The sequence below is a fragment of the Zophobas morio genome, unplaced genomic scaffold (assembly GCF_036711695.1).
Source record: "Zophobas morio isolate AGI-343-1 ecotype UQ-CSIRO unplaced genomic scaffold, CSIRO_AGI_Zmor_V1 ptg000021l, whole genome shotgun sequence".
NCBI classification, from domain to species: domain Eukaryota; kingdom Metazoa; phylum Arthropoda; class Insecta; order Coleoptera; family Tenebrionidae; genus Zophobas; species Zophobas morio.
The window spans coordinates 6,228,184-6,247,534 of record NW_026972126.1 but is presented as its reverse complement, the minus strand read 5'-3'; the positions used below and the strand labels follow the sequence as shown (position 1 = coordinate 6,247,534).

Sequence of the window (19,351 nt, the reverse complement as noted above, 5' to 3'; positions counted from 1 at the left end):
TTTATTTAAAAAATGTTGGTCAAAAACATAAGAGCAAGACGAAAAAGTAGATTTTCGATATCTGAGTACAAAAAAGTGACAAATGAGTCGAAAATATTATATTATTAGCGCAAATTAGAACTCGAGATGCGCAGCGTCTAGAAATGGCTTTACAACCGTGGTTAATATAGTATTCTTTTCACTAGTAGAAACCATAAGACAATGAATTGAAAAAATAAACGTTCACTTTTTTGACGCAACATGATTCTGTTTTTATTTCTAATCAAACTTAATCTAAATCTTCCACACAAACAAAATCGTTTACACTTGTCGCTGAATTAATCATTTTATCTTCTACCGTCTACCAACTACCATGCGTATACTCAAGTAATGTTAGTAGCACACATTTATTCATTTTTTAAGAAATAATCACATCAAGTATTTCGTACATAACCTCAATCTTCTTTTTGAACCTTGGTTGCAAAAGTTGAACTTTGCTACCTCTAAATAAATCAACATTTGCATGCTTCATGGCTGCTAGGGAAAAAAAGTAATGTGGACATGTCAATACAGTGCTAGCTACCCAAAGTTTTTCAAAAGTTCGAGGACGATGTTCCTTATGTAGCTGAGATGGCTAGGAGATAATTATTTATTAATTTTATTTCAATAATCTGCGTTACGCAGATTTACACTAAAACGAGAAAACGTTTTCTAAGCTAGCATTATTTTACTGTTAAATGTCATTTTCAATGACCGTCAGTTTTTGACCTGACTTTTGTATATTCTAAAAAAGCCGTAAATAATTGGATTTTCACCACCTGCTCCAAATATATTTTTTATTACTTCATAAAATATTGGAACTCAGGGGTTATTTAAAAAATCGACAGAACTTGAAATAACTTGGCAATGTCATGTAGGAGTTTCAAAAATAAAATGTTTGTAAAGACTAAGAAATAATCACCCAGAGCATGGAAATATATGTATGGTGCTTTATCACAAAAAAAGTAAACTGTGTGTTACGCCTTAAAAACAAAACATTCTGTATTGTCGAAAATAATTTTAGCTGCTCAAAGAATCGTACAAATTTCAAAAATAAGATGATGGTAAACTCTAAAAAGAGTCTAATTAGGACATGTGAAAATATATGGGGGATTCCAAAAAAGAGATTGTATATGTTCCGCTTAAAAAAACAGAATACTTTGTACCGTTGAAAATAATTTTGATTCTAACATTTCATTCTTCTATTACTGATAAGTTATAACTAATGAGATATGGACGACATGAATTTTGTTGTATTAAACTGTGGGTGGGCGGGGCTCACATTTTGCTTTTTTTTTAATATACGTAGTCTTTTGTTACCTCAAGCACCTTGAAACATATTTAAAATGGTACATTTTTGAAGATATATATGGTTTTTGTAAAAACGCTCCGCCTCTCGGTCTGACAACGAATGAAAAATTTATCACAGTTGAGATCGGGGCGGGTATAGGTGGGGCTTAATCGTTGGCTTTCTTTTTTGCCTAATGCAGTTTTCTTTGAGCAACACGATTACTTAAAAACGTGTTTCACATGGCAATTTCTTGCAGAAAAATAAAGGTTTTGCAATTAAAATCCGTCCCCGGCTCACGACGAATAAAAAAAAATCGTCACAATTGAGATAGGGTGGGTGGGCGGGGCTCACATTTTGCTTTTTTTTTATTAATATACGTGTTTTTTTACCCCAAGCAACTTCAAACATGTTTAGAATGGTACATTTTTGTGGATTAATATGGTTTTTACAAAAACGCTCCGCCCCTTGGTCTGACAACGAATGAAAAATTCATCACAATTGAGATCAGGGTGGGTACAGGTGGAGCTTAATCTTTGGCTCCCTTTTTTGCTTAATGTACATAGTTTTCTTTGAGCAACACGATTATTTCTGTTAAAGTATTATACAAGGTGATTGATTATAAAAGATCGTACATCAAGCTGGCCTTGAAATTTAGTGAATTTTGCTGCCTAGTTCCGATGATTGATGATTGACTCGTTGCCAATCACAAACGTCAATCATAACCATTCTTAAGTTTGTCAGTTGTCAGTTTGTTTGCTGCCTGACGGATCGGCAATGAATAATTCAAATTTTTTATTTGACAGACTCTCCAAAACGAACTCGGTATACGATCTTTTATAATCACTTTGTATAAATAAAAAATTCGATTCCCAAAGTTTCTGGAAAAACTGGACAATCGTTTTTATAAAGTGGAGCAGGTGAGCAAAATTAACAGTGAACATTTTAAAAATGTTCTACTTGATTTAATGGCCGATGTAATCACTACATAAAATATGTATTCGATTACGTGAGCAACTGTTTTTAACTGTGAATAATTGCAACATGCTATCAAAAAAATTACCACATTTAATACATGTTTGATGCACATAAAAATTATGCGCATAATTTGGTCGAAACCCCGCATATAATTCCGCACTGGATACATACATTATGTTGTTTTGGTGTCAAGGTTACAGCAGTAAAAGTATTAAGATCTTATTTACGTGAGAAAACTCAGTCTAAATCCAATATTTACATGTGTATATTAAAAACAGTCAGAGGAGTTCTATTGGGGTCTATACTGGACCCTCTTCTTTTCATTGTATATGTAAATGATCTATCAAGGTCTTTACACGATATTCGGTACATAACATATCGATGTTTCCTTTTATCTTATAAATTTTACAAAAATAAAATTATTTAGGTTGCTCCATTTTGGAAGAGAAATTGAACTGTCTGAAATAAACTATAACTTGTTTCATAAACATTTTCAAAGCAAATTATTGCAGTATTGATATCTTAGTTACTATCAATTACAAAAAAAAAATTGAATTACAAAAAGAATTTAAAAGCCATTTAATGTTAATTGCTTGATTTGTTATAAAGACTATTTCTTGTCAACTCTTCACATACCGTGTAATGTTTTGGTCTAATTTAAGTCCATTGCATGACATAATACGGACAAATACATTTTACTTTTTTTATAGGCCAGTGGGTTGTGTTTTTAAATTTTAAAGTCGTAAATTTTATTAGTAATAAATACAATCATTTCATTCGATTATAAATCCAAGCGAATGCAGACGTTACATAAACGTATAATCATATCTTTACAGCACAATAAATTATTTCTTCGTCAATAAATTTATTCATTTGGTAATACTTGAGGTATTATTTATATAAGTAATACTAATGTGATTGATTATTTGCGGAAGTAATAGAGAAAAGTAAAAAATAGATGTTTATTTTATTAGGAGTTTAAGTGATCAGTCGATATAGCATATAATTTTATAAGGACCGGCTGTCCTCTGGTCGATTTATTGATACATTTCGTGCGAAAAATATATTTCTCTAACCTTAAATAACTCCCTAGGAACATTCTATTTTTGAAAATTTGACATTACTTGCCATTTATGTTTCGTTTTGTTATAAATCACAATTCAAATGTTCTCTGTGAAAGTTTAAATGACGCTACTTATTGCAGATTCTGTCACCTAAAAAACTGACAACATGACCGTATTGATATAACTGCATAAACAAAAATATGAAACCTGACTGGTCTCAACTTGACATTAAAAATGAAGTATTTCTTCAGAAATGTGTACGTTATACACCAGTCACTTTTCACTTAGCACATTATGTCAATTTTATGCGTCCCCAGCTGATACTTCTCGTTTACGGCACTCTAGAAACACCCCATAAGTGTTCACAAAATTATTGCTCTCTATTTATCTCTGTTTACCCCATTAACTTAACTCCCCCCTCTCTCTCTTAGGACTAAAAGTTAGATCGCGCAAACTTATAATTTTATAAATATGTATATCCAGCAAACTTACGGACGACAGTACCTGGGGTCGGTGCGCGCTAGCATTTCCTCTTCCTTCGTGCGCGGTTCCTCCTTCACGCGGATGTCGGTGGCATCCGCTTGGCCGTTGCGTAAAGGCGAGCGGTCGCGGATGACGGGCGGTGCGAGCTGTTTCGCGGATTCAGCCAGACGTTGTTGGTGGAGGAGACGTTCCCGTTCCCGTTCGCGTTCACGCTCGCGTTCGCGTTCCAGTTCGCGTCGTTCCAGCTCCCGGCGCTCTTTCTCTCGACGTTCGCGTTCTTGCTGTTGCTGCAAAAAAACATCATTAATATTCAGAAGAGTGAAGATTTAGCAACTAAAATATGAGTAGGATGTGATAAATAATGTAAGAGATCCATTGAATTTTAGATTAGATTTGTGTCAGTTGTAGTAACTTCTTTTAAACTTAGATGCTTTATCTCTGGAAGTACCTACTTCTGATTTTTAGAACGGAAATAAATAATATCTTAAATATTATGAATTATTGTATTATAAGTGAACTGATTTCAGTATTTCAAACACTGTTCTGTAAAATTTTTGTCTGTAGAATTTTAGCCTGTAATATATAATTTATTCATAGCGGTAGTTTTTTTTAAGTTTTTTTTTAATTAATTGAAACCAAAATACATGTATGTAAGAAAAACGGTTCGTTTGAAAAATAAAACTATACTCCATGTTGGTGGGTGATAATTACAGTAATTTGTAAGATATTTTTCTTATTTTTGATCCATTTACTGTATTTAATCTGCATGTTTAACATTCTCGACAAACTATAAATTCCTTCTGATGCAAATTCAAGGAACTGCTGTTCTACTTATAGAAACATTTGCCTGTTAAAATATACGAGCTGTAATTTATCTTCTACGGCTGAGTAAAAAAGCAGTAATAATTCTATTTTACTATAGTGGAACATCATCGACTACGCGAATTCCCGGAAACTCAAATACTTATAAAATCGTTCTACCTTTTACAACCCACCCTCATCGGCAATAATTTTTTTTTAGTATTTTCATACCTGTTGTTCGAGCCGCCTCTGCTTCTCTTCCCTCTCCCTCCTTTCTCGTTCTTCGCGTTCCCTCCGTAACCGTTCTCGTTCTCTTTCTTCACGTTCTCGAGCTTCCCGTTCACGCTGTTCGAGTATTGGGTCCGGCTTGATGCTCCACGGTGTGGGGGGAGCTAAACCCGGCATGCTTGGTGGCAGGGTGTTCACACTAGGTGGGAAATTTGGTACCGTTCTTTGTAACCCCCGCCATGGGTCATGGAGAGATCCCAACGTTAAATCTCTGGCACTACCGAAGGGCGACACACCAAAAGGAGACGTCGTCGACGCAGCACCAAAACTGCTCCCATACCTGACGATTATAGTGATTTTACAATAAAATTACGGCATGTGTTTGGTTAATTTATATTTTAAGGTTTTGAAAGTGCAAGTAGTGCAAAGAAGAATTAAAATGTAGATTTCAAAGCATCAATAAAACCATTGTAAAATTAAGTTTTCTGTAACTTTGCTCGTTTCAGCCAGTATATTCCAAAAATTCTGATACGATAAATGTAACTTTTTTTATACATAAGAAGTTCTAAAAGTGTATGTCACAAAAGACATCTCACCTGCATTTAAGAATCAGTATTATTGACAGTTTGTAAGAACGCAGGCGCAACTGACAAAGGTAACTGAACTTTTAATTTATTTATAAAAAGAATTATATTTATAAGTAAGTTATCCGTTTTATATTCTTTGATACTAGTGGCCATTAAAAATAATAATAACACAATGGTTGCACATCTAGGGGCTAAAGTGACTGTTTTAATTCTGAGTATGAATTTGTGCCCCAGCAAAGACAAGGATTACACTTGTATGTTAAAATGACTGTTGTATGTATGAGGGTTTGCACCCTCGTGTCGGCAATCTGTCTAGTTTAGCCAGGATCTACACACGCATAACAATAAATTCACTTCAGCATTACGCCCGTTTGATGTCCTGCCAAATTTTAGCCCGACTTTATGAAGTCTAATACGACTTACATCACTGATGTAGGGAAAGTCATTATCAAAGTTTTTTTTTTTTGTTTCTAGGTTCATTCAAACTTGAAATATCAATAAAAGATTTCCCATTAGCCGTACAAAGTTGAATCTTCTGGTGTGTAGATACTTAATATATTTAAGATATTCTACGGCACTGCGGTGTTGGTGGATCGTTAAAATGTGGAGGTTGTTTAAATTTTTTATCAAAGAAAACATGTTCGAGTTATGTTGGGGTCGCTTGTTTGTGACAAAGTTTCCAACAGTAAGTAAAATAATGACATTTTCATTCGAAGCTGCGGCAAACGTATTAGAAACGTGATTTAAATTTAAAACAATTCCACAAAAACTGAACTCCACTTTTTTGTACATTTATAAATAAAATAATTACATAAAACAGACCCAATTTATATGATGTTTTTTTATTGACTGGGTCACGTTGAACAATGTCTTATGAAAGTTAGTTGTATTCGATTATTCAAGAGCTTTTGATACCATTGATAGTTTATTAATTTACACAGAATTACAATTTCATGGATTCGAGTACGGAGTACAATAAAGAAACTTCATTTTTTTTCTCTTAAGTTTTAATTAAATCTACAAGCAATTTTGCTGCTTACTTATTAATTCATCTTACTTATTTAGATTACGTTAATTTTGTGTTTCTAAAAGGTTAAGGGTGAACCTCACGCCCGATTTTAATTATTATTAACCAAATTAATAACTTTAACTATTATTATTTGTTTCTATTTTAAGTGAGGTATTGTACTGTGCGGTAGAAAATAAAATAAAATAAAGTTGGCATTACATGTCAAGCTTTACGTGGTACTACTGTCTTCAGTTTGGTGTAAATCACTGTCAATTTAACGGACTCTTTTGGATTTCTCGAATGTTTTTATTAGACAAAAAAACAAATCTCTCTTACGCAGATATTACGGAAATGGCGAAAAGATGAATGACAGAATATAGTCTTACTCAATCCTGATGTATGTGTTTAATTTTTTAAATCGATCAGAATAATCTGATGTACTATTTTTACAAATTATCTACATATGTACACGTTTATTTAAAAATTATTAATTATACAGGGTGAGTCACTAAGCGCGTGGTCCTCTATATTTTAGAGATAGAAAAAAAATGGTCGAAGATTATTTCGACAGAACTTCCTTCGCCCTGTAAGTAATGGGTGTTCAATTGAAAAATCACTCGGAGTGTCTATTCTTATAACATCCATTTGGCAGAAATATAACCTTACATTTTAAATCAAAACTGGTTCTCAATTAAAGTTGTGTCTTAAAAACAGAACAATTTGTGTAGTTAAAAATAATTCGAGAGTGTAGTATTCAAAGAACCATACAACTTTGGTCGTTAATTTTTTTCTATTTCTAATAATTAATGAGATACCAATCAACGCGCGCCTAGTGACTCACCCTGTATATTAATTAAAAATATTCATTATATTTTTCAGTGTAAGTACCTGTCCAGTTGTCTTTTTGTAGTCTTCAGAAACACCTAACAAATAGTTTTTCGTGAGTTTAATACAGCGTTTTTATCATTTTTGAGCTTATATATGTAAGTTAAAACGTTCTTAATTTTTTTAGATCATTTGAAACAAATAAAAGTAACAGGAAATTGGTGAAAAATCAATTTAAGCTGACTTTCCAGAGAACCACCATAAAATATATGCGCAGATTCAATGTACTGTAGCATCTGTCGTCTGGATTTCCGTATTTCGTTCAGTTGCTTGTGTCTTAAAAGGCCGGTAAGAAAATGTTTAGATCCCGATAGTGGACACTTTCATCATTTGTTGTAAATTTATTAACTAAATATAACTAACATTAATAAACAAAATTAACTTTAATTTAAGTTCGCATCACTTCACTTCGTTACAGGTTAATTTTTTGATATATCGTCTCGATATAAATGCAGACATACGTTTTGGCGACCAAAAACGATCAACAAGTAACTAGTCAAAATTCAAGGTCAATTCTGTGAATAGAGAAATTTCGTCTTCAATGCATGGCAACTCTCAAAATGTCTCAAAAATTTTTGTATCAAAATAATTAATTATTATTGTCTGAATATGCAAGTAAATAAAATAACATTTTTTTTTTCGGAGTTTACGGTAACCATATTTCAAATAATCCCACTTTTTTTTTCTCGTCAACCAGGGAGTCAATCTTTATCTGTAAATATGTAGAACAACCAAGTGCAAAATCTTAAATTTTATTAATGAAATTTAAAATTAAAAATTAATAATATGAACCTTACATCTAACCTAATCTTTTTGTGTGGTACTGCCACTGCTTTTTTTTTGCGATAAGTGAAGTGTTGGTGAAACTTTCATTAAAAAAATAATTAATTCTACAAACTATAAAGCAAGAGTAATACGAGCTAAAACGAACATTGTCAGTTGATTTTTGAAAGGAGTTATACATCAATAAAACAGCAACAAAACAGAAAACATTTCCTTGGGCAGGCACCCCAGAGGCAAGCGTAACTAAGGTAGTTATGTTGATTACGTTTGTTACCAAAATATTGTAATATGAAATTGTTAACTTTTATATACCATAAATCGAACAAAATCTCGATTCGATTATTTTCACTGCGTGGTCCCTTCAGCGCTGTTGTAAAAACTAAATGATACGTCAAATTTTCAATACCACATAAACTTTTATTCTTATCATTAAAACTCAGCGGCTTTATCGTGAGAAAGAACAGAAATATTGAAATTCTGTAAACGCCATTATTTTTAGCGTCAAAGGGGAAGCAAACCTGTATATAATTTTTAATTGTAACATATTTTTAACGGACTTTGATAAATCATTGAATTATCTACATGAAGAACTATATCTCGTTGCACTACTACTGTTTACTTTTAACGCCAATAGATTTTTTTTATGTCGATAAATAAAAGTTTTGGCGTATTTACGACTCATGTGTAATTTAGAAAATAAAAAATTGACTAAGGAATGTTTGTGTCAATATTTTATTTTTTTATCGACTGAAAATGAAATAAATAAGTGTTTTATATTGCTGTAATAGTAATTCAATGATTTACATACATAAAAAATTTAAGGTGAAATTTACAAAATATCAAGCTAAAAACACTGATGTTTACAGAATTCCAATACTTCTATCCGTCCTCAGGATACACCACATCTGTACGTGTCGCAAATTCTGTCAGTGCGTTTTAAGAGTGTCGTTGTGTGTCTGTACCTTGTGAACGGTGACATCGTGCTGCCCGCGAAAGGCGATTTGCCCAGATGGCTTGGTGGCGGCGTGAAAAGGGAGCTCGGATGTGGCTGGTCGAAGCCGGGCGGTCTATGCGACGCCAAGGACGGCGGGAAAGCAAGTTCGTGAGGGCGGCTCGCGTGAACACTAGGTGAGAACAGGTGCGATGGCGGCCTTAACAAATCGGTTTTACCGGCAGCGCCGCCTTTCGCTTCACCACTTTTCTGTTGATGGTGGTAAATCTCCCAGGCCACCCTCACGTGCATTGCGTTCCATTTGCCAGTTTTCTGAAAAATTACAAGCCGTTTACCAATCTGAGAGACTCAGGTTCTACGCATGCACTCCCTGCATGAGATGATTGTTATGAGGACAAGCAAGTATTAAAAGCACTATCTTGCACGTACCATTGCTTTTGGTTTGGTCGGATCTGAGGGCATCGACTGTGGACAAAGAAAAGCGTTAGGGGTGGCAAGGCATGCCGAGAGTTAGTGCACATTGGCATGCCCAAGCATGATGACTGGCTTTTGACACACAAAATTAAATGGCGCAGAGCGCCCAAGAAACAATTTCAATGTTTAATAAATATTTTATTTTCGTATTATGGGGGTTAGAACGTTGCACATTTTATTAGTACGTTAAGGATACACACAGTTCACTAATAAGGAAAATATTGTTCATAAAAATTATAAATTTATAAAGTAAGCTTCTGAGTTTAATAAAGCTTTAGCCTCTATCAGCTACGACCGTTTAAACTGTAAGCTGTCTTTTTATGAATTTAGAGACTCGGTAATATTATGGATTTCTTTATTAATATGTCGCATTAATCTAATGGTCAAAAAAGTAAATGGATGCTTATCAAAGACTTTGAAGTTTAACTCAGGTACATCGCAAGGATTCTATCTGAATCAATTACTTTTTTCTACATATGGTAATGATATTCGCGAATATATAGCTGCAAAATTATGTTATGTCTACAAGTCCCATAAAATATCTACCATTGATAGTAGGGTAAATGTACCGTTGCTGTTTCATAATTTATGTAAGTGATGCAACCATAATGATTTGCATTTAAATATTTTAAAATGTTTTTCTAGGAAATAATGCAGTTATAATGGTGATACCTACTACATTATATTAGAGAATGTAAATAGTTGCGACTGACATAAGTGACCTTGATATGGTGATCAGATCTTTTACTTGGTTTTACCCATCATATGGATATTGTTGTTCATAAAAGCTAACAGAATGCATGACTCTATTTGATCGCGTTTTTTATTGCCCTCCCGGTTTTAGCATCATATCATCTTTGATCCTTCAGAAATGACATCAATTTCGTCATTTCAAATAGAATAGTGTATATGTTTTTCGAACGTGTTGAATGTTTTCTTCAGTGGTGTAGTACTGGTATATGATTCATTTGGTAAGTTAAAAAAAATATAATAAAAGTTTAGCCGTAACAAAATCTGTCTGAGACCGACACACTGTACCTAAAGTATTTTTTATGTGAGAAATAAATGAAGGATAAAATGTATTTACACTTAACGAAGCGTAAACATATAGCGTTTAAATAACTACGCCTTCAAATGGTTCTAAGAATGTAATAAAAACTAATACGTTTTATTAATAAGTTCATTTCTACCGTTTTAACATGGTCTCAACACAATAAATAAACTGAAAAATGTTTCTTGGGAGCCAACGAAGTTTGTTTGAAGTCAAGCACCTTACAACGGCACCTTTTCTCATATATGTACATACAATAGTCCTGCTTTCAATTAATTTACTTCACGCGCAATTTTAAGAAAACAATGTGTGTCACTCAGCTCCTTTATGCATGATGGCATACAAACATGGCAGCACTGAACAAAAATACATACCTTGGGCTGGAACGTGGATAGATGATTCGGGGGTACAAAAGGTGTCGGACCCGCTGTCAAACCCGGATGAACTAAGCCAGGCGTGTAGCCCGGGTAATTCGGCATTCCGATGTTTTGTCGGTAAAAGGGTGATTCGATCCCACCTAATTTCGGTATGTCCTTGAACTGCAAAAAAAAAAACAGTACACGTTAGACACTTCGTAATGGTCGCGCCATGTGTAACATATGTTTTACCTGCAGATTTTTTGCAAAATTGCCGGCAAATGACACATCGTACACAAAAAAGTCAATTGTTTTGTTTGCTACTAAAGTTTATACTCACACTGCTGCCATTTCGTCTCGTTAGTCGTTCCATTGGTGACACGGTCTAATGACAAACAAAAGGGTTCAGAGATTTGGTTACAGAAGGTGAAATTGCAGTTTTCACAAAAAATTTGCTGGTAAGGGAAAAAACTAGGAGCAGAAAATGGAGTCGATTCGCAGAGCGGAAAGTGAGAAAGATCGGGTATTGTTTAGTGCTAGTAAGTGCACGTTTGATATGACACATCATTGTAATGAATGTTGCTTTTACGTAAAAGTTGGTTAGCGACCAATGTGTACTTATCAGAGAATATATATTTGTGGAAAAATATTTGCATTTTATAAAAACGCTGAATTTTCTTTTATCTGTCGCGCCCACACACAAAATCACCTCTTTGTAACTTTAATGGTAATATATTTTTAGAATGTATATTCAATGTATTTTTTTTAATGAAAGCTCTTAGCAAAAGCTCAATACAACAGCAACATTAACAACATCATCATGGCGTTGTATACACAATATTAGAAATTTCAGTTAAAAAATGCCTTTTAAAGTTCGTTTATTACGTTTAGTTTACATATTTGGACAATGTACTCGAAATTGAATAAAAAAGTTCGTGTGAAGTTATTTTGGCAGAACTTCCCCTCATTCCTGAAACACACTCTAATAAATGCAAAGTTTTAGATAAATTATAAAACTTCAACTTGCTAATTTTATTTCATACAAATTTAAAAAAACCCGTTTATAAGTATCACTCACAAAAACCATAAATATCGATCAAAAATTCTGTTCCCCTCTCCCACGGACATATTCAAATGAAGAAGGAACACTGTAAGGTCGCGTTTTTCGTTTTAATTAAAACAAACACGTAGTATTTAACATTATCAACAATAGCGGTGTTTGAAAATTAATAAGTTCAAGGACCAATAGTTTATAATATTATAATTTTATTCGTTCGTGTTTAAAATTCTTCAAATAACATGTTTTTTTACATGACGTTTTACATAAAACTCAGCGGGTGTACGTACTTATTTTGAGATTGAATTGAAATATTAAAACGTTGCAAACTAAATTTTGATTATAAATGACATAAACCGATATACTGGGTGATTCTTAACATAACGAAAAACACTTGAGGAACGTTTTTCTCACATAAAAATAAGAGGAAAAGTCCATACCAACATATGTTCAAAAATGTATAGTTTCAAAGTTGTAGGGTCTGATAAATTAAGAATTTCTCGACCTCTAAAATTAAATTCTTCGGATTTTTTTTTCTCTACTGCTATTAAAAAGACTGAATTAAGGAATCCCATCTTGTAAAACAATTCAAAACATCCCCGAAATTTTTAAACGGAATTATGAATTATAAACTAAAGAAGCATTCTTTGCGCATGTTTGAAACGAGTGTTCCTTAACAAAATTTTGTGATCATTGTCATACATTTTTTAGTAGGGGCAGATACCTTAATTTGGAAAGTTCTAGTGTAATATTAATAACAACAGCACTTGTAATTTCAGGAAAATGAAGTAAAACGTTTTTCATAAATAATAAAATGAATTGGTTCAACATGATTATTAGGGATTAGACTCATAGGGACCTAATGTTATTACTTATTTGGGGCCCTTTTTTGTTCTATTATGAATAGAAGTTGGTTAGAACATTTAATTCCAGTATTTTCAATACTTAGTTTACTTAAGTTTCCATTTTTAGCTTCCACTGAGATATTATTTGCACTCAGACATATTATCTAATCTAATACCTAATGAATAAATTGTAGTGTTAATTTTGAATACGGATAAGGATAGTTCCACACACAATTAATTATGCAAGTGGATTTTTTAATTTTTAATGGATCCCATTACAATACTTCCTTAGCTAACGTTCGAAAAGTCAGTTATAAAACTTATTCCTTACTTACTTAATTAAGTTGAATATATTTGACTCCTTTTTTAAACTAGGACCTGGTTTATAGAAACCGAAGTTAAAGTTAATTCGCGATTAACTTTTAATTGAGGTTCGTTGCTAGGCGACGTGCAGGTTTTAACCAATCACGAGCTCCCATTCCACATTTTAATCCAGTGTTAAATTAATCGAGGATTAAATATTTAACTCGCGCTTCTATAAACCGGCCCTAGATCTCGTAGATTTGATAATAGGGTATTTAATTTTTTATTGTCTCTTGTTCATGTAACATCGATTAAAACTTTCACTAAAAGCCACGTGACTGTTTCTGATAGGACGTAAAGATTTTTATTACTATGTAAGGAATTTTTTAAAGAGAAAAGTTACACAATGAATATGGGGCAAAGTATACCGGAAAGATAATTTAATTCACCGCCATTTATTACAACCTTCAAGATTATACAAACGCTATATTCATGTAAATGTCCATGATTATGAGCTAACTTTGCGAATACAGTGGTTTATTTCTATTTAATATATATAAACAGCATCTGCAGTGGTTGGACCACAGCCACATAAATAGCGGTTTGCACATTTCATTAATTAATAAATCACTTGAAAGTTATTATTATTTAACTGTTTCGGCAGTCTTTTTTTAAAGGTTTGAATGAAATATTAATCAGACTGTCGATCACGTAAAAACCCCGACGACTGGAAAATTCTGAAACCCTGAAAGAATTCACCTCCTGAGGGGATTTAGAAAATAAATAATAATTTTATCAGTACTGTTTGCGGTAATTCTTCCTTCGTTCGTCATGAGCATGACATACATAGATATACCAACTATAAAATTTAATGTGTGTCATATCGCATGCACTTTATGCAAATAAAACCGTCCATAAAACTTTACGAGCTAGAAAAAACCCAAGAAAACAAAAACAAACCGACTCCATTCGTTTACTGCTCCCCAAATCTTACCAGCGGCGACGGGAACAGCGAGGAGGCGGCCGGTGGTGGCAACAGCGACGTCGTGTGCTGATGCACGTGGGTGTGATGGTGCTGATGCTGGTGCATTTCGGTTCTTAAGTACGGTGGGGGCGCCACTCCCAGGCTGCGATCCTGAGACGCTAAAAACCTGTTGTCGAGCTCTCTTCTGAGCATATCTGCTTGATCTGTAAATTGGCGATTAACTTCCCTTTCGGTTCAAACTATGCTACGACTAACTCGTTTGGAACAAACTTTCCGCAGAGAACGGATTCGGGTTGGGTGGTTGCACCGCCGACGTCAAAGGGCTGGCCCTCGACACCGGCGGCAGAGGTGCCGTGAACATTGGAGGTGGGAAAGACGAATGCAGAGGCGGCGTCGGTCGAGGGGGCGCCGGACTCAGTTGCGGGGTAGGACCCGTCCAAGGTTTGCTCATGGCTAGACTAGAAGACACTGTGGTGGGGGGTGGACAGCTCAGAGGCGTCACGCTGCCTCTACTGAGGCTACTCACGTTGCTACTGCAAACAAAAATTAAGTTACTGTACAACAAATAGATGCATTGTTATTATTTTTATAACATTTTAAGATACTCTCCATACAATTATCTTTTTATTTACTTAACTATACTAATAAAATTTCACAACTGAAAATTTAAAGAGACTAAATTATTTTCAGTTGAAGACGAGCACTCGTTAAATACTAGACAAGATCTCTTGTACACTCCATAATAAGTTTAATAGTGCGGCATCTACAATAGGTACATAGTAGAACAGACTAGTTAATACTATCAAATTACTTTCTTATTTAGACGAATCAATCTCTGACATGTAAGTTTTTTCTTAAATCTATCACGAGATTTACGTAAATTTCGTTATTTCTTTCACATTGATGAGGTCCTTTACCATGGAGGCTATTCGAGCATTGTTAACCTTACGGACACTAATGAGTTTATAAACAGCACAACATTAAACAGGAAGTTATAGTACCGTAATATTAATATTAAACAAATTCTGACACTACAGATAAAAATTTTTCAATATAGATTCCATAGGTATATGCATATAATTGTATAAATAATTTAATAATAATAATTTTCCTTCATTACAAAATCTGCGTGCATTAAGTGTAAAGCAAGAAGAGCACAACCGAACTAACAGATTTTTTACAGTTCCTTACTAGTTATAGTTAAATTAATAATGTATCAATGTATTTTTCGCAATACCAAATGTATGCTTCTTCTAACTGATCTGCCTCCCAATGTTATTTATCTTTCATAACGATGATAATAAATTCAAAGAACCTCCGGAAATCGTTAACACTTTGGTGTATAAATAGATTTCTTCAATTCCATAAATCGGGTAAAACAACTAATTTTATAATGGAAAAGTTTTCTAGCAAATTAACGACGGTAATGATGATTTCAATAAAAGAAACTTTTTAAATCAATTTGCCAATACTAACTTTTCAAAGACCTTTGACTGTGTTCCTATAATAATAATCATATCAATTACGTATCTCACAACAATTTTAATTCTTTCTCGTTTTTATTCATTTTAGTATTCAGCAAGGTTCAAATCTTGGCCAGTAACTTTTCACTGTACTTGTGAATGATTTGCTATTATCATCCTTAGATTGTCCTGTTCTAGCTTATGCCAATGTTCTTAAGATTTATTCCAAAATTTCATGTTTTAATGAATCATTGCTATTGCAAAGTCATCTTGATGAAATCACACACTGCTGCAATAAAAATATGTTTAAAAAAATACAGACTCATCTTTTTCTTGTACAATTAATAATGATCTTAGTATAACAAGAAAAATATCAACTAATAAAGCCACAACCAAACAACTAATCCCTCATAAACGAAATTTTGTACAAATATGGATACTTCTTAGCTATTAATCTCAAGATGTGAGACTTTCGTAGTTTATCCGTACAAAGGGACCAGCCTCCTTTTTTCTTGAACACCTCTCCTATTTTCCTGTTCAAAAAAAAAAAACAATGACGTTATCCAATTTCTTTAAAGCTGCGACATGCAATTGTAGTGCATTTCTGGTGTAATAGAGAAAATTATCTTTCAAATGGTTGTCTAATTTTTTGCTAATGGGAGGCAGATATACGATAAATACCACTAAAACAGTATTTCTTTGATAATAGCAGTTCTATCTTTGGGGAAAGTGAAGTTCAGAACAGACATAATTTTTTCAAGTTTCAAATAGTTCTTTTAGTGTTTGTGAAACTTCTAAAACTGGAGTTTTGCATTATGTAAAAAACAGATCTTATTAAAATCCTGTTATCGATTTGAAGTAGTTTTACTTCGGCATGCGATCGCCACATTTAGCAGATTTGACTATTATTTAGCTTCAGTTTTTATTGGTTCCGCCATTTTGAAACAAACTAAAAACTAACCTCAACTTGAATGACATTACAAGACAGTTATGGTCAGGTTATGATACAATATATAACCTCAAAATAGGTTAGACGTCAGTAAACGTCACTGATGAAACCAATCGATTTGCGTCGGTCCCACGTGCATGTGAATTTTACTAGAAATGTTCCAAAAATTAAACAACGCACAAATCGTAATAAAAAATCTAAATTTGTGTCAACATGTTTTTGTGCATTTTGATATATGTCAACAATTTCTAATTTCAATATTTTTTTCCTATCAACGACAAGTTTGTTGTTTTGACTATACTGAAAACATAAAAATATTCGCTTGCAACTCTTCTACACTCAATTATATGCAACTAGACTCCATCATTAAATAAACGAGGTGATCTTTAACATCAATTATTCTGTATTATCTAATTTATTACAACCATTATTAAAGCACTTGTCGAGAAGTTCAATTAGTTGGTAACTACAAAAACGCCACTTAATTTTAAAATTATTTAACTCTTCTCAGTAACGGTAAACAATGCCAATTACTAAAACCACTGAGGGGCAAGGTTCAACATGGGTAGAAAAATTTGTATTGCTAAGTAAATTATAATTAAATGTCTGAAATTCAATGAGCTCATACGAGTATCACAAACTTGGATAAACATTTTTGCTTAAAACAGTTTGACATGAAACCATTTTACTGTTGCGCTCTATTCTATATCCAAAACTCCAAATTATACACACAAAGTTTTATTATGGAAGTTATGGAATTGGTTTTAATTTTTTTGTTATAACGATGTTACAATTTTTTACTTAGTTACTATTAAATATAAAACACCCACTTAATGAAAAAACCTAATAGGGTTAGTTTGAAAGTCATAAGGACACTTGAGCTATTAACTTAATAGAGTTAGTTGTTAGCGTTTTGTTTTTAGGTCGGTTAATTTCCGTTTCGTTCAATTACCATATACATATATCGTGTTAATGTGCGACGGGTTGACAATTTCATTTCTTACTTGACATGGTTCATGCGCAAAAAATTAACTTTGAAACAAGATCGACCTCGAGATTGCAAGTAGTCTTTCAGCCTGCACCATCGAAATTTTTACAGAATATACATTATTTTAAAATTAATGGTCATTCGAAGGTTTATTAGTGACACATAATACTGCAGTTTTTCGCGGTATTGACACAAATTTTAATTGATAATAAAAATTAATGAAGGACGGTTATAAAACGTAATTTCGAGAAATAATGCATATACAGAATGGTGATAAAATAACGTACCAAGTGCATTACAATGTTTATGGATAATGATTGTGATGTATTTAATGTCAGGGCGGCCTGTATTAAATATTATCGCTTGGCCACCAAAACTAAAGCATAAGGTTAGTAGTTTCTGAGCTATGTATAGAAACTTTGCACCAATATTAAAATGAACCGAAACTTTAACTAAAAATTCTTTGATGAACTACCACATGCTATAGCATATTTTTACAAGAGTAGACAAGTTAACATAGAAATGCGTATTATGCACTGAACAATTTAGTGCAACTTTTAGAAAAAGTTACCATAGCAATGGTCATAGGCAGCCCTAGTAGTGGAAAATAAGTATAACTATTAATTTGGATAATATTTTTTCGTCCCACTATTATCTTTATTCATAAATATTTTAATGCAGTTGTGCCACTGACTCGACTCGATCGTGTCAAATTACTCCCATATAAATGACTGTCGATTACACGTCAACAATAACCTTTCTCTCAAATAGTTATGTTTTACAAATGTTATTAATGTCCTCATACAAATATAACGGGTATACAATAAGAAATATATTTGGAGCAGACCTTGGAATATTTCGCTGTTTATTTATAACAAGGTAATTATTTTCGGAAAGTAAGTAGAGAATTAAATGTACCTAATTTAGAACATGGATAGTTTCATCATTACTATCTTAAACGCAGTCGGGTTGACAGATAATTCACATTTCACTAGACAGCACTCTCTAGACTTACGTTTCAATTTTTCGCGGTTTATTGTTATTTCATCTTCTGCTTTATTTGTGTAAAAAAAATTAGTTCTTTTTAGAACAACCAATAATGGCTTGTTCTGAACAATGCAAAGTATTCATGATAATGTCTTACTATCGAAATTGGATTGTGTATGGAAAAAGAATTTCCTGAGTTTGCCATAGAGTGTACGCAATTTCGACAAACTTTAAACGCCTGTTTAAAAAAGTGGTCAAAGTTTATTTTGACAGAACTTCTCTCGGGCCTGTTTTGTCCTAATCTCCATAAAGGAAAAACCAGCGCCATAAATAACACCCCCGCAGCCCCTACGCTGGGGAGACGCAAATTCCAAGAGGACGGCGCACAAGTACGGACAATGTAAGATATATTTAAAGGAGATAACCAACACCGAAAACGTACTCTCAGCAATAATAACATGCTAAACTTCGAGTGTTTATGTTTATACATTGAAATTTGTTTCATTTGAATGAGTTTGCCTTCTCAAAACCGTGGACTAAAATTATTAATCGAACAAAATGTTTTAAATATTATTATTATAATTTTTATTTTATCATTATTAAATAATGACGGACGTATTCTCACATTTTGGAGAAAATGAGGTGACTCGTCATTAATTTTATCAATAAAAAATCTGCGACGACGTCATCACCATAGATAATACTAGTCATAGCTCAAGACAAAAAAAAAGGCAAAAAGTTTGGCATCGGTCCGCGTGCTGACAAGTCAATAGACGGTAACGTCCTGTGCTGGTGGTAAAATGTTATTATACTGTGT

At 33.2% G+C, this 19,351-nt stretch overlaps 1 protein-coding gene across 4 annotated transcripts in view; it reads right to left on the bottom strand.

Annotated features, from left to right (window-relative positions):
• LOC135131631 (autism susceptibility gene 2 protein-like) overlaps positions 1 to 19,351 on the bottom strand; it is a 108,748-nt gene that overhangs the window by 6,560 nt on the left and 82,837 nt on the right. Inside the window, exons 7-14 of one of the 4 annotated variants that reach the window (XM_064059458.1) lie at positions 14,403 to 14,677; positions 14,157 to 14,350; positions 11,298 to 11,342; positions 10,976 to 11,140; positions 9,506 to 9,541; positions 9,087 to 9,388; positions 4,864 to 5,200; positions 3,841 to 4,118 (exon numbers count right to left, since the gene is read on the bottom strand). In XM_064059458.1, the coding sequence (XP_063915528.1) occupies positions 3,841 to 4,118; positions 4,864 to 5,200; positions 9,087 to 9,388; positions 9,506 to 9,541; positions 10,976 to 11,140; positions 11,298 to 11,342; positions 14,157 to 14,350; positions 14,403 to 14,677 (1,632 nt within the window). Of the gene's footprint in view, positions 1 to 3,840; positions 4,119 to 4,863; positions 5,201 to 9,086; positions 9,389 to 9,505; positions 9,542 to 10,975; positions 11,141 to 11,297; positions 11,343 to 14,156; positions 14,351 to 14,402; positions 14,681 to 19,351 lie in introns of all 4 variants that reach the window. The other 3 variants (XM_064059457.1, XM_064059459.1, XM_064059460.1) reach the window with 3 other exon arrangements.